Below are 15,791 nucleotides of genomic sequence, written 5' to 3'. Positions count from 1 at the left end.
AAGAGGGAACTGGTGGCGAAAGAGAAGATGAGGAGATGATAGGTGGAGGGAATCGGGAATGGACTGAAAAACAGCAAAGAGGGGGCAGAGCTTTATCAAGGATGCTCGTTTTCTGTGGCTTAGATCAATGCAGGCTTCTAATATGTATGCCAATACCATATTCGACAGCTCCTGTTGTTAAAGAGCGGACTGTGATGAGTATACACTAAGAGGGGAATATACAGTATGGATGAAAAGGAAATAATAATAACAAAAAAAGAGAACGTGAATGAGAAAGAATGAAAACGTGTGTGTGTGTGTGTGTGTTCATCAGAGTGAGGGCAAAAGGGAAAGAGTTGTGTGGGGGAAAAAGAAACCTACAGAGAATGGTTAGTGATGAATTATGGATATTATTTTAACCGCACTTTAGTGAGTGCAGATATCTTTTTGGAATTTAAATATCATCTACGAAGCAGTTTGAGAAGACTCTATTTCAAGAGATAGCTGCTGATGAATATTTAAATGGGAACACAGAACTACCTGTGACAACTGTGTCGTGGCCTCTGACTTCACACCTACTGCTGTTTTTTTGGGGCTTTTTCTGTTCTGTTCTGTTTAAGTGAGAGAGGACTGCGAACCTAAGAGGTGCTCTCAAACAACTAGACGCTCAAAACACTTAAAATAAATGCCACAAAATCTTCAACAGGAAAAGTCTTTCTAACAGCATCCTCCTACTCCCAAGGTGTCAAAGGTCAGGAGTCTCTACAGAGCACAATGCCTACAGCAGCTTTCCATTCAGCCAATTACTGTACGCTTCCTCCAGTTTCTCACTCCTCTGTCCTCTCTGTCCTCTGGTCTGTGATTTTTAGAACTGATCTTAGGTTTGCATCATCAAATATGTTCCAGTTCTTAAATGGATAACATGTATGTTAAGTGTTTGTATTTGGGCTCATTCAGGAGAAATGTATGTCGTATAAAGCTGCACAGTGAATTATTGTTTGGCCCAACCATTAATAAACTTCACTGCGACATCCTTTTCTATTGTTTTAGTAATGGGTCTTGTTTCATTATGCACTAATGCAGTGGTGTCAAACGTAAGGCCTGGGGGCCAGAATTGTTCCACCAAAGACTTCATTCTGGCCCACATGAAAGGTGTCCTCTATCAACTAAAGAAATTTCCTTATTTTTAGTGGGTCCACAGTAAAGACATTTTCTGAGAATTAAGAAAACCAGTCTAAGCATGGAGCTACTAGAACTTTTTCTGTAATTTTAACAATTTATCATGTCGTTTCACTGGTTAAGTGTTCAAAGTGTAGTGTATGTGGCTCATAATGTAAAGAGAGTCTGACATCCCTGCTCTAATGTATGAATATATCTACATATATATCTACATAAAGCACAGGAGCAGCAGTCGTAGAGTTTCAGTTAATACCTCTAAAATGTTTGTTTTAATATTTCTTAACCTTATGTCTACATGGGTGATAGCCATCTCATGAAAATGGTGTAAGAGTTAAAGAGGATGTGCTGTTTGGTAAATACATATCCTACATCTTTGTGTCTCTTCCCTGCATCTTAGGCTTCTCTGCCAATAGGATCCCTGCTGCACGGAGCTACAGTACAAGAAAGAGACATAATTGAAAGAAGTAATGAGCCAAGTTAGCCAAATGGAGGCACCCAGGGAGTCAGTATGTTGCTCAAAGACTGGGACGTCTGCACAGAGGTTTGAATCAAAACCCTCAAATACAACAACAGCCCCATGAGCCATTACATAACCCAAAGCTCAATGGAAATGCTTGATTTGTGGCATTTAGCAGTCTTGGAAACGCTCAAAAATGCATCGACTTAGTAAGAATGCAATTTAGAAAAATAATGAAACAATCAATCACTAAGTCGCATTCAAAAGGAGAAAAGGCTTGAGAATTTATGCACAAGACCCCTTCATCAACAGAACAATTAAATAGAGGAGCAGTTTTCATCTATCAGGTTGAATCTCTGAAGCAACACAGATCAAAGGATGTAATGAGGAAAGGAGTCTGATGAACTAGTTAATGCGGAGCCTCGTCTTTGCTGAGTCAAATTAGTTGACTTCTCTCTCAACCCCCCCGCGCCGATTCTCCGTGTGCACCGCAACAACAGGATTCAGTCCACAACACAATATTCATGAAGCCATGAACTGGAGGAGCCACCGGCCCACACAAGCTCCCTCAGTCACAACACGAGCACACAGACACACACCTACACATGCACAAACACGCGCAATATACTAAGGACTCATTATCCACCCACATGCCTACATCCTCCACCGAGGAGGACTATCGGGTATGTTTCTGCCACATAACAAAATCAATGTCAATGCTAAGCGTAGTTGGTGGTGGTATAAAACAACTGAGTGAAACAAAGGCTAAGCTAATAAAAGCAGATCCAATAAAACGCAGACTACTTTAGGCATGATACATGGCAACAGCTACTGTGGCAGGAAAGCGAGTATCATTTGGGGCTCCTAAAATGTTACAAAACTCTGGTTGGTGGTAAAATAGAGGAAGAAGTGAGTTATGGACTCCCCCAGTGGCCAGTGGGCAACAAGATAGTTTGCCGCTCTGATGGCTGAGCTGTAAATATGATTTAAGTACCCAACGTGTTATGAAAAAAGGTACTTAGACTAAAGCGACTTCAGTCTACCATTCATTTAGCATTTCCTGTGGCTACCACAGTGTGCCTTATGATCCTGCTTTATCTAGTTCTTAACCCACCCCCAGACTACAGCCTTTGAACACTGAACTGCTATGAATATCAAAGGGATGGACATCAGGATGTACTGTTTGGTTAGCAATGTCTTTCCAAGTCTCTGTTCTCCACCAAATTATAGCTGCAGTTTGGGGTGAAAACAGTGAGACGACTGCAAATCAACTGTCAGCAGCATTTGCTTAAAGGGTGCTTGGCTCCCTCTGTTGGCAAGATTAGGTTTTATTAAGAAATAATATTCTAATTGTCCCTGAAATAACTGGACCAAATATTGTATGTTTAAGCTTAAACAAAACCCTCCTTTGTTCCCTGTTAATATTATACACACATGATTAGGTGCTCTATACCACTACAATATATGAATTGTAGATGACAAAAATGATTTGTAGCTCATTAAAGACCTTGTGGTAAGTACGGCTAAATGAGGACTTGTTTTAAATCAGTGAGGTAATTAAATACTGTAATCTGCAAAGCAAGTAATGATATCCATAATCCAAGAGCAGGAAAACCTCAGGCCTTGACACACTTTGACACCACCTACATATATAATGTTAGAGACCAAGCATAATCCCTCTTATGGCAGTGGCCTCCTCCAGCCAGCCATGCACCCCACTGCTTGGTACTGACACCAGGAACACTGAAAAGGGCCTAAGGCATTAACCAATCATGTTGAGCAATTGCTGGATTCACCAGAACAAGCCCAAACCACAAAGGCCCCAAACCACAACCCAGTGGTGTCCTGCCAAACACCACATGATGCCACCAGAGCTTTTACACAGCATGACGGGATCATACACTATATATAGCAGGCCGTCTTAATGTTGCGGCTTGTTGGATCATGTTTTTGGCCTTACTATTAATAGCTTCATCCTGATCATTCTGAAAGCAAAGCTTTTACTGCTGTTGTTTCCCAAATATGTGAGCAGTACACACACACACAGCAGATCGAGTCACTTTGAGGGAAGAAACTTTTGGATCCTGCGTCTACTGATGCAAAACTACCACTTTATGCATCTCAAATTTTGGCTTGTTTTTTGGGGGGATTCAATTACAAATACTAATTAAAATTATTTCTTTGCTAAGTTGCCTGTCATGTGCAGATGCAAAACTGGTTCATATATTGAGCTAAGTTGCTGTTTTATGCATGAATGATCGATAGGTCTGTGTAAGTGGCTCAAAAAAAAACATTCCTCTGAAAATGCTCAGCTACAAGGACTGACTGAAAAATTAGAGAAAATGAAGACAACACCCAAAGGAAAAAAAACACAAGAACTATTGCTCAAGACCACTTTAAAAACCTAAAAGAAAATCTGGCTGCTTGGAGGCAAAATATGAAGAGATGAGGGGTTCCTCAAAGCATCTGCACAGTGCTGCATATCATATAATGAATGACACATATTGTAAATGAATAAGTACACTCACTTTTTCTTCAGGTTCTCAAAAGCCATTGTTTTGCACTATAAGCGATTTATTCTGATACAGTGAGATATAAAGTAGTGCTGATGTCAACACAATGAAAAGGTGCTTCTGCCACACAAGTGACTAAATAACAAGCAGGAAATGGCAGCAGTATTATCTTATATTACCATGATTCATATACAAAGTGTTTGACAAAAAAACTCACAGCTGTAGTTCCTATAGGAGGGTCCAGGCACGGCAGCAGACGGAGGGGACTCTGGAACATAGGTACTTGATGACACCTTCTGTGGAGATGAAGTCTTACCTAAAAGTGGAACAAAAACCATGAGGGGCTTCCAGAGGCTGTTTATTACAGTTCCTTACCTTCATCCATGCACACTTTAAAAGTACTATACCATCTGTATTATAAGGAGTGGGATTTCCAATCTTCCCCCCAGCTTCCTTTGCTGACTTTAATATATCCATGTCCATAACAACAACCACACGCCTGGAACAAAAAAAAGGAGCAAAGTGAAAATTATACCAAATGGGAAAACATGAGTAAACAAAAGAAGAAAGGAAATAAAGAGTCAACACATACCTGCCATCAGCCAAAGTGTTGTTGATGGTCTTTTTCAACAAACACACACAGTTTGGTACCAGGAGGTTCTCTTCAGATAAATAGTTTAACTGAGTAGCAAGCAGGCAAGCTAGACACAAAAATACACAGAAACATTCATATATAATTTCTAGAAAAAGAAATATCACAGTTTAACTGGCTATATCTCAGTATTTAAGACCTGCACATTATCTTTGACTTTTATTTCTGGTGTCACTTCCAAATTTAAAAGTTGTTGTACTACTGGAGGACACTCACAAGTCAGAGAGTGCTGGCCATCACTCATCATAAGTCGGAACCTGGGTGGGCTTGAGGCATTACTGATCTGACGGATGTTCTGACAAACAGAGAGGGAAGGAAAGATGTCAAAATCAAAACAACAAAAGGTCCCAAGATATATTAATAGAAATCATTAAACCGCTCTGTTTACACATGACAGCAAAGAAGCAATAAAATCAATTATAACAAGCAGGCATTTATTTACACAGCCCTTTCCCTCGAACATCTCCACAGAGATAGCAGATGAGTCAGGACCTAAGGGTGCCGCTGCCTCATCTGTAAGCTCTGAGTGGTAAAGAAGGGAAATGTTTAACTAGCTAGCCTAGCTGAGAAGTTATCAAACGTTCTAATCACAAAACAGGTACAGTGGACACCTGTGTTTGATGTGTGTTTGTTTAACACACAAGTACAAGCACAACACAGACTAATGAAAAAAAATGCATTTTGTCTGCATGTGCTGACTGTGCTGTTTTAGTGAGTAGGAGAGGTGAGAGGAGGAGAGAACAGGAGAGAGCAGAGGACAGATGAGATGCTAAACGATCTGCTGTAGAGGTGAGGAAGAGGAAATTATCACATGAGACAGAGTTAACACTCTTTGCTCAAAATGAGCCCGTCATACAATGAGATCAGAAGATGAGATGCGAGCTCATTCATTTTACAAATTTAACAAAGAATTGAAAAAATACAGAGCGTAACAAAAAGAATCATCTGATTTTTAAAGGTTATCTTTTATAAAGTAATGAAAATAGAAGCTTGCAGTAACTACAAAAAACATGGCTGTACATAAAATTTTACATGCAAAACTTTCACTGTTGACAAGTTCTCAATGTGTCCCCCTCTATATGTAACATTCCATACAACATATTCCTTGCCGAGTTGTAGTCACTGCTACCTACCAGCAACCACATGAAACTCACAAATCTCCTCTTTCTAACAGTATGTGGCTGTGGAATTAAAGCACTTTGAAATCAGATGGTTCTTGTTGATACATCGTGTACAATCTCTATTATGTCTCCATCTGCAATGGCAAAGGTGTTTCACAATGACATCACTGGATCATTCCATCTCCAAACACAGTGAGCCTTCTGCTTGACTATGTCATTTTTGCATAAAGACTAACAACAAATGTTTGCATTGAAAAGACCACTAGTGACAATTTCTGAATGATATATAGTTGTATTTAAACATAATGCAAAATAAAACACGTAGAATACTTAACATGGAACCTTTACTCACAAAATTGAAAAAGGAAATGCTGTCTTTATTCTGTGCTTGTGCTTGAATGTTAAGTCAAGTTGCACTGCAAAAAGAAAAATATAAGTAGTCTAAAACTAGACCTAAATTCTTTAGTTTCCAGATGGTATTGTAATTATAACTCATATATACTCACATATACTCTGTACTTATGCTATAATAGAGCCTTCTATGCATATCATGTAATCTGAAATACAAGTGGGTTTCCACAGAGCCACTCACCAGCAGCTGCAGCACGGGCTTGTCCACGTCTAAGCCTTTGCACAGGGCCTAGACATCAATAATAACACACATAGTCGTCGTTAGTTACAACTGCCTGTTTGTCCTCATTACATATTACAGTGTTGCTAAGGCAAAGTTACAGTGTAACAACCATTGGACAAACTGCCATCTATTCTGTTTCTCATGTGGATGGTGACAAACACTTTCTCTAGACGTCAAATATTATCGAAAAACTGTCGAGAGGTAAAATGTCATTATAGCCCAAAAATAGATTGTTCTGTTGACCCAGCCTGATTGTTTTTGCTCTTCATCACAAATATTGCTCTTAGAGCTTTTTTTTAATCAACCGGTAACAAAGTTTATTTTTAACTGATCTGGTAATGCTACAGCTGATGAACCATTAGGACCAAAGGTAAACATTAGCGCACAGTGCTAGCAGCCTGAAGTTACACCACACCACAATCAAGCTTGAGACACGGAGTCAAAGAGAAAACAGCAGCTCAGTCAGTTCAAGGTTTATGCTTACTTCAACCGCCCCTTTTGTAAGAGGTACGTTCATGTCTCTCGTGTGAAGCTTGTCTCAAAGCTTGCAGAGTTTAGCTTTTCTGGTACGTAGCTCCAAAAAAAGCCATGACACTTATCGCGATAGGAGAGAGGCAAACGATACTTTGCCGAGACGTTAAAAGACCGGAAATGTCACATTTACGCCTTCAAAATAAACGATATGCTAGGCTACTGCACGACATTGACTATTTTGCCAGTCTGTTACATTATATTAATTTGACAGTTTCAGTCTGCAGCTACTGCACTGGTCTAAAAACTAAACATACTACATACATACTACTACATCTGCAGCATTTACCCAAATTGCATTTAAATAATATTGCATAATAACAACGCAACAGCCGTTTTACTAAAAAATACTTAGATAAATAAAACCTATTATTTGTATTTATACAACAAACAGATTCAACAAAGCTGTGACCACCACTATGTGTGTATTTGTATAATAGCCAGAAATGAATAAAACAAAACTTAAAAGGCGAGGGGCAACAAAACTGAATAACACCAAAGGTAATCCAACTTGTATGGAGAGTTGTGTTACTACTTTTAAACATATGTTTCCAAAACTTACTTATTTAAATACTGCCCTCACACAGAATTACTACAAATATCAAAATATTGAATATTGTTTCATATGGCACATCAGATTCCGGTGCAAAATGTGAAAAGCGCCTTGAAAAAAGTCACGAAAAGCAATTTTATAACCTCTAAAATGAAACCTAGCTTCAGAATTATTTTTGGATACTACCGAAAAATATTGTTTTACGACAATGTGATTAGTTTGAATTGTGTCATTAACCTAATAAGGAGAATATTTTTCAATTTTCACATACAGGATGGTCTTTGAACAGTTTGGTTTGCAGTTTTGATTTTATTGTGAAAGATATTGCCGGGAACTGTAGTTCGGTCCACTCTAACGTGACAGCTGTGCTGAGAGCGCTGAGAGCTCATGTGAAACTGATTCAAAACAAACCCAAACTACTCTCCGGTCCTGCGGTCCTGTCAGCAGGGTGACGCGGGTCTGTTGTAATCCATAATGGATCTGCCGTGCGTTCAGTGGCAAGATCACGTGGCACAGAAGTGGCGCGCTCTCGAGCCCAAACTAAAGGAACAGTTTACGTCCCTGCTTGAAATAGATGACGTTTTCAGATGTGGTCTAAGTCTCGTGAGGTAAGCACCCAGTTCAGCTCATGTAGTACCAATGAATTTAAGACTACGAACCTATTTTATTAACCTTACACTGACTGGTAGTTCTGAGGCAGCTGCAACAGCTTGGACCACTTGAACTGGACTTTAGCCCAGGAAAAGTTTTTGAACAGTGCTCTGCACCTATTTTGTGTTTCTGTGTATTATTAAAGGGTTCTTTTTGTTTTTGCAGACAAGATGATCTGGACTTCTTGCAGCAAGAATCTGCAGTATATTCAGTACAGAAGGATGCAGAGCTAGCAGCCAAATGCAGGGTGAGGGGAAACTCCAGCTTCAAGACTAAAAACTACACTGCAGCTGCTCTGCACTATTCAAAGGTAAATTTGAAACAATATTATATCTTACTCTGGGACTGTAGGCACCCTAGATACTTTAATTAAGTAAAAAAAAATCCTTTCTTTTAGCAGGAAGAAACATCCGGCAGAACCAAGCTCAGTAAGAGAGTGGCTATATGCTGCAATGGGTTGGAATGATTGGGGGGAAGACAGGACAAAAGACACACTGTGGAATAAAGCCAGAGATTAATAATAAGCAATGATTAAATGCAGAGTGGTGTGTAAACACTGAGACAGTGAAACAATGTGAACTACTAGCTCTGATGTAAGTTAAGTAAGAAATACTACGCTGGTGACTATCGCTGTTACATCTGAGGTGTATCTGGATTTTATTTTGACTCTAAAAGTGTAAGCATGCCTTTGATATTAAGCACCTTAAACATGAAAACACTGCCCACCATAAACCCCTACCTCGACTGTCTCCTGTTGTTACAGGGCATCTGTTTTGCTCCCAGTACTTCGGAGCAGCTGTCTCTGTGCTACGCCAACCGCTCTGCTACGCTCTACCATCTGCAGCACTACCAGGTGAGTCTGTGCCACCTTCACCATTAAAACCAGCTGTGCTCAGTGGTTGGCTAGTGTTGTCATGGTGTAAGCTACAATTGCCTGTAGGAAGCTTGCAGAGAAAAACGTGCTGGTTCAAATCCTCATGCAAATGGTTGATGATCTGCACACAAGACTGCATAAGTGTTCTTTTTTTAACAATGCTGAAGACTTTCTTGCTGTGGCCAACAGGAAGGATACCCATGTTCCTCACATCACACCCGTTTCCGTCACAGAAGCTTTACCTGGAACCATTTATAAGTCACTGTACCTCTGCGGGTGCTTTGCAACCAGGAGCTCATCTTCTATAATGATTTTTTTTTATGATTCATTAAATAAAAAAAATATCGGGCATTATAATATTTTTTAATATCCTATTTCTCAAACTTGTGCCAGGCACTAGGATTAAGTCAAAACTGTACAGGGCATTCATTTATCCTACTTACTTTTGAAGCTGTTATAAAACACCTTTGACTGCTAATTCCACACTGTTCTCCCCTCACAAGTCAGGTAAGAGTTTTGAAGCACCAGCTGAGTCCACAGTAACAACCCTGCTCTCCATTACTTGATGTATAATAAGCCTGTATGGTTAGGAAGTGTCTGTGGGAGGACATTAATCTACCAAAAAACAGGAATAAAAAAATTTTAAAAAAAGTTCAACTGAGCGAAGTTAAAAAGCAGTAATTCCTGCAGTTTCTCATGTTTAAGCCTAACATGTCAAATAAGTTATTATCAGTTTATTAAATTTTTAACACCTTCAAATGGGAAGCGTGAATTAGATATTCTAGTTTATAAAGTTGTGCATGTTTAGCAAAATCTTGATAACTGTCTAAACCTAACCCCATCTGGTTTGGCTTTAACTCTTTTCTCTAATAAAGATGACATTTAACAACCTCCCCGGTATCCGTAATGAGGAGTTTTGACACCTCTGTATATGTCAATAAAGACGTGGTTTGGCGACTATTAGAATAGTTTTCAGGTTTTTCCAAGGGTAGCTCTATAAGCAGAGACCACCCTCACTAATATCTGATGCAAACAGTCATTTTGTTCTATAAGCAGACCTGACATATGAGAGGAACCACTCAGTTCAGAAAGGGTCCTCCTAATGGATTAAGAAAGAGTTAAAACAAAATAGTTAATTATCCTAACCATAATCACTGGGATTATAGGTCTAAACCCACCGTGGTTTTTAACGTTTGTGCCATGAGTCAACAGTAAACCTATCCAACAAGGAAAGAATGCACTACTGCATATTTCATTCATCCAAGGTTCAGATCGCAGAACAAAATGAACTCTTTTGTTTTTTTTTCTTTAACTTCTCTTCTTGGAATCATAGCAGATTCTTTTTCTTCTCCTTCCTCTGCTTCTACTCCTCCTTCCTTTAGGGGTTGCTGCAGCAGATCATCTGTCTCCATCTCAGCCTTTCCCTGAAATCCTTTTTCTATCACACCAACCCTCTAAACATCCTTCTTCAGTGCAGTCCATGAATCTTCTCTGTGGTCTTCCACCTTTTTCCTTCTGCGTGCACCATCTTAAACATCCTTAATCCAGTATATGTACACTATCTCTCCAATATATACTGAGTCCCTTGACTAAACAAAGTATTTTTGAATCACATTGACTGTCAATCTCGGGTTTAAGTGTGTGGTACAAACTCTCAACATCAGACTTAAAGCAAATCCTAATCACAACCACCACACCAACTCAAATGCTGTCCTCACACTAAAATTCTCTCAAATTCATGTTGGCCTAAATCTAAACTGCTCTTTTCCGAGTCCTCCACATAGACAACAGCAGGTTTGATGAGAATAGAGAGCTGTGAATGATGTGTGTGTCAGTGCATTGACTAGACCTTCTTTGACCCCCCTAATTCAGCTGCCTATTCGACAGACAGTGTACAGACCATCATTATGATAGCTAGGCTACCTAACCATAGCCAGAGCTGTAACTGGCAGAATCATACTTCATATGTAAAACCTTGCAACAGCTTAGCAGGCGTGTGAAATGGGTCAGAATGATAAAAGTGCTTATTTGTATACAATCTGTATGTAGCATTCACAGCACTGCTTACTGTCCTTAAAAAATGCCTCCAGTATTCCTTTTCTCAGTCTTCTTATGACAGGTTTCTAAGCCTTACCCCTCCGGTTCAGTGCAGAATTCATGAGTTAGTAAAAAGTCTGCCATCTCTATGTTTTGCTCACAGTCTTTGATTTTGTGATTGTTTACACTCCAGCTTTTCTGTTTTCCTCAGGAATGCCTTGATGACATTGACAGAGCCGTGAAGAATGGCTATCCCTCTCATCTTTTACACAAACTGGAGGACCGCCGCACTCTGTGCTTTAAACATCTCTCTGTACATGAAAAGGGAAGGGAGGATGATCAAAACCCTGCCTCAAACGATTGTAAAGGTTCAGACACAGCAAATTCACCATCTGTTGGGCCTCTCACAGTTGGGATTTGTCCTCAAGTTGTTGTTGACTCCACTGTGGAGAAAGGTCGACACCTGGTGGCTGTAAATAGAATAGCAGCCGGGGAGGTGATTCTCACTGACAGCCCGTACAGCTGTGTCCTCCTACCAGGAATGGAGGAGGTGAAAGGGAAGGTGGGACGGTACGGCAGAGAGAGAGAAGTGTTGTTTGGAGTGGAGGACAGGCGTTGCCATAGGTGTTTGACTGAAACGCTGATTCTTGTACCATGTGACAGGTGTAGCTACAGCCGATACTGTTCAACTGGTTGTCAGCAGGAAGCCTGGGAAGAACATCATCGCTGGGAGTGTGCGCTGGGAGCAGATCTGATGGCGATGGGCGTTATGTCACAGCTTGCCCTGAGGTTAGCTCTCAAGGCAGGGTTAAAAAACGTTCTACTAGCAAGGGAGCCAATCAGAGACAAGCACAAAGAGTGTTTTAATAATCACTCGAGTGATCCTTCTACGTCATCCTATGGGGGCTCTTACCTGAATGTGTATAACTTGCTGCACCACCTGAATCACCACAGCCCTGCTCTGCGTTTCATGTGTGCGGTCACCGCAGCAACACTCTACCTGAAGCTCAGCAAGGCAGGACCACCACCTGTATCATGGAGCCATACCCCACAGGGACCAAACAAGGAGGGAGGAGACGCTGATTGGAATGCAGAGCTATGGATGCTGGGAAGTGCAGTTCTACAGCACATCCTACAGCTGAGGTGTAACGCCCAGGCAATAGTCGTGCTGCAAGACACAGGTGACTGCAGGTGCAAAATGTGTTGTTAAGTTGGCTCAGATTGAGTGTAGTTAGAATAAACAGCTGCAGCTGCGTGTCACAGGCAGAAAAATGAGAAAGAAAATCGTGTTCCCTCTTTGATGAAATTGATGGATGACACAACCAAAAACGATTCCACTGGCATAAAAGTCGTTTTTTAGCTGCTTCAGGTGTGACAACACAGCAGATGCTTTCAGAGGAAGATTTACAGTGCGCTCACTTTGCTTCTTTTTCTAACTCAGTGGAACGAAAACAGTAATAAAAAATGTGGGTGAGAATGAAGTTAAAGAGGAACTCAATTTAAACATGCTTGGATGATGGGACATGTTTACACTGCTTGTTGGGTCAAAAATTCAGTTTCAGGTTATCATAGAAGACCACAGAGGTTTACTTTTAGGATGTCACAACCAGAAGATTTAGGAGATTTTTGCTTCAAAAGGATTTTAAGGATATATAAAACTTTTCTTATTGATTTTTGCAACTGTGAATACTCTGTAGTGTCGACTACGCACGAGGTCCCTTTTTATAATTGCATTTTGTTTTGGCTTTTTGCATCTCACAGGAGCAACAAACTCACCGGTGCAGTCCAACAGGGAAATTCGCATTGCTACTGCAGTATTCCCGACTCTTAGTCTTCTCAATCACTCTTGCTGCCCCAACACCAGCCTGGTGTTCAGCACTGGAGGCATTATTGAGCCTTCTGGTTCAGCTCTGTCTGCAGACTTCAGTGGGGGTGAAGCTGAATGGAGGCACAAGGCGCAGGGAATCACTGTAACAGTCAGAGCAGCCAAACTCATCACTCCTGGACAAGAGATCCTGCACTGCTATGGTATGATGTACGATGGAACATTTAGATAGATTAGAATCAATATGGTATCATAACCTTGTGTATAAAAGCAATTTTTCACCATTCATTTTATTTTCCCTTCAGGTCCTCATAGCAGCAGGATGGTGACCCAGGAACGCCGTCGTCTTCTGCAAGAGCAGTACTACTTCTTGTGTCAGTGTGAGGCCTGTAGCCAACAGCAGCAGGACGTGGAGGAGCCCAGACAGCAGGAGCCAGGCGCTGAGGGCAGAGATCTTGGACTCCTGTGCATCAAGTGCAAAGGATCTCTCAAAGTATGAGATTATTATTGACTTTTTTCAGGATTAATGGGGGCACAGTGTTGCAATTGAAAACATGCTGGTTAGTTAATTGTTAATTCTAATTCTCGACGTACGTTTAAATGTCAGATTGTGTGGTTGTGTGTCTCTCTGTGTTAGCCCTGTGATGGACTGGCAACCTGTCTAGGGTGCACCCCTTCTTTCATCCGATGAAAGCTTGAATAGACTCCAGCCCCCTCTGTGACCCTAAATTCGATAAGTGCAGTGGTTTGCCTCACAGCTCACAGGGGTTTGAATCCACTTGCCGACTGGAAGCTTTTTGTATGGCATGTCCTTGTGGGTCTTCTCTGGGCACTCTGAATTGCTCCCACAGTCCAAAAACATGTATGGGGTTATTTTGATTTGTGATGTTAAATTGACCATAGGTGTGAATGTGAGTGTGAATTGTTGTCTTTTTCTCCCCTGTGACCAAATGACGACTTGTCCGGCGTATGCCAAGCCTCTCGCCCTGTGACTGCTGATATCCAGCCCTCCATGAGCCTGAATTAGATACGATGGGGGGGGAAATGAAAGAATTTTAAAGGAAACCGATCCGTCCATTCTTCTGGTCATTTGCCCAATGTCTGTTGACATTTCCATGTTAATCATTTAAAAATACTGTAAATACTTTTCAGAAAAGGAGTGAGGACAGAGAAGCAGGATTTGTATGTTCACGCTCATCCTGCAGTCATTGTATGTCCTTATCTGACGTGAACAACAGTCTGCAGGAGATCAGGGTTAACCTGGAGAAGGCTGTGGAACTCATGGAGACAGACAGGCCAGGTGCTTGTAAAAAATAAAAAAAATAAAAATAAACATCCAAATCTAATCAAATATAGAAATACATCACTGTCATGTGATTCTTCTCTTCTACCCTCCCCCAGGTGAGGCCCTAAGACTTCTAAAAAAGACTCTGTGTCAGTCTGGTCTCATCCTTGCAGAGGCACACCCACTACAGGGGGAGCTAGCTGATGCCACAGCCAGAGCTTATGCTTCTATGGGTACGCATAATAATGATGTGGAGTATTTGCATATGAGCTGTGTGGTTAATGGTGTTTGTGTTTTTAACACCCTGAGGAGTTAAAAAAAACCCTCCAAAAAGCATCTGTGCATATTCTTTGCAGTCTTCTTACTGCTTTGTTTGTGTTCTGCTGTTTCTGTAGGTGACTGGAATAGTGCAGCATCCCATCTGGAGCGAAGCGCTGTAGCCATTGCCTCCCAGTTTGGAAAAGAAAGCGTCGAACTGGGTCGACAACTCTTCAAATTAGCACAGCTACACTTCAATGGGTGAGAAAAGTTATGCAGAGAGTGGGCAGAAAAAAACTTCAGGTTGCGTTCCTTCTTTTTTAGTGTCTAGTGCTAAATGTGCAGTCACACTGCAGCTGTCAGAGTAATTGCCTAAACTTAGAATACTTGGTTTAATAAGACGACAAACCGTACCTGAGCCAAGTGCCTAAAGCTTCACAGTCTCATAACTTCTACTACGTTCTGTTTTTGGCTGTCTTTATTTGTAGAAATAACAACCTTTGCGTCATTTTCCTCTCCTTCTCCCAGTGGTTCCCGAGGGGCAGCTCTCTCCGTCATCCCCAAGGTCAGGCGACTTCTCTGCCTTCACTGCGGTCCACACTGCCATGAATTACAGGAGCTGAAGGCCATGGAGGACTGCTTACAAGGGTAGTTTTCAAAAAAGCAAACTATAATTAGTTTTGTACTTTGTGAAGCTCATTAAAATATGAGAAATTTCATGATTGCAGGCCTTGTTTGTTTTGTGTCTTTAAAAAGCTGTTACATTACAGGTAACATATAGTCTTTTTATAAGTTCTTGTTTTTACAAGAAGAAATTATATTATAGCACTGTAGTGCTGTACATAACCTCAGCTATACTATAAATATAGGTAACCGTCTGACCTTTAGATGGCAGCAATTGTCCAGTGACTAATTCAATTTCATGCTTGAATGACTGGAAAGTAAGATGTAGCTTCTACTCCTGAACCTACAGTACATGGCCCATGTCCTCCAAGACCTTCAGCTTAAAAGTCTTTATAGGACCATTAAGGCGTGATGTTCAGGTGTTGGAGCATTTTTCCTCTTTCAGTCAATCAATTAAAAGCCTTGCATGTAAGTGATGAAGTACAAAGACTACCACAACAGTGAAGAAATAAGGGTTCAGGTCACAGTAAGCTCTGATGTAAAGGTTCATTAGCTTTTAAAAAGGAGCGGAAGCTCATGTTGGGCAAAGACAATAAAATCATGATCACAGCTGGAAGT

The 15,791-nt window shown here is 40.8% G+C and overlaps 2 protein-coding genes across 2 annotated transcripts in view; one reads left to right on the top strand and one right to left on the bottom strand.

The window, feature by feature from the left end:
* Positions 1–7,151, bottom strand: part of LOC120733625 (replication protein A 70 kDa DNA-binding subunit-like) — a 48,609-nt gene extending 41,458 nt beyond the window's left edge. The window contains exons 1-6 of the mRNA XM_040031922.1: positions 7,020–7,151; positions 6,494–6,541; positions 4,997–5,075; positions 4,721–4,829; positions 4,536–4,627; positions 4,346–4,444 (exon numbers count right to left, since the gene is read on the bottom strand). Of these exons, the coding sequence (XP_039887856.1) occupies positions 4,346–4,444; positions 4,536–4,627; positions 4,721–4,829; positions 4,997–5,075; positions 6,494–6,541; positions 7,020–7,052 (460 nt within the window). The 5' untranslated portion in view covers positions 7,053–7,151. The remainder of the gene's footprint in view (positions 1–4,345; positions 4,445–4,535; positions 4,628–4,720; positions 4,830–4,996; positions 5,076–6,493; positions 6,542–7,019) is intronic.
* Positions 7,152–7,948: 797 nt separating this feature from the next.
* On the top strand, positions 7,949–15,276 carry smyd4 (SET and MYND domain containing 4). Its single transcript, XM_040031921.1, has 10 exons — positions 7,949–8,227; positions 8,436–8,580; positions 9,034–9,123; positions 11,393–12,362; positions 12,943–13,209; positions 13,312–13,499; positions 14,159–14,306; positions 14,408–14,524; positions 14,687–14,810; positions 15,078–15,276. The coding sequence occupies exons 1-10, from the start codon at positions 8,094–8,096 to the stop codon at positions 15,199–15,201; spliced, it is 2,307 nt and encodes a 768-aa protein (XP_039887855.1). The 5' UTR covers positions 7,949–8,093; the 3' UTR covers positions 15,202–15,276.
* The last annotated feature ends 515 nt before the right edge of the window (positions 15,277–15,791 follow it).

The sequence above is a fragment of the Simochromis diagramma genome, unplaced genomic scaffold (genome assembly GCF_900408965.1).
Source record: "Simochromis diagramma unplaced genomic scaffold, fSimDia1.1 OVJJ01000216.1, whole genome shotgun sequence".
Taxonomy (NCBI): domain Eukaryota; kingdom Metazoa; phylum Chordata; class Actinopteri; order Cichliformes; family Cichlidae; genus Simochromis; species Simochromis diagramma.
Note: the sequence above shows the minus strand (reverse complement) of the source record. Positions and strands in the feature narration are given on the sequence as shown.

Coding starts and splice junctions, on each gene's coding strand:
- smyd4 (XM_040031921.1), top strand. CDS start 8,094: ATGGATCTGCCGTGCGTTCAGTGGCAAGATCACGTGGCACAGAAGTGG. Junction 8,581..9,033: donor CTGCTCTGCACTATTCAAAG/GTAAATTTGAAA, acceptor CTGTTGTTACAG/GGCATCTGTTTTGCTCCCAG. Junction 14,525..14,686: donor CAGAGCTTATGCTTCTATGG/GTACGCATAATA, acceptor CTGTTTCTGTAG/GTGACTGGAATAGTGCAGCA.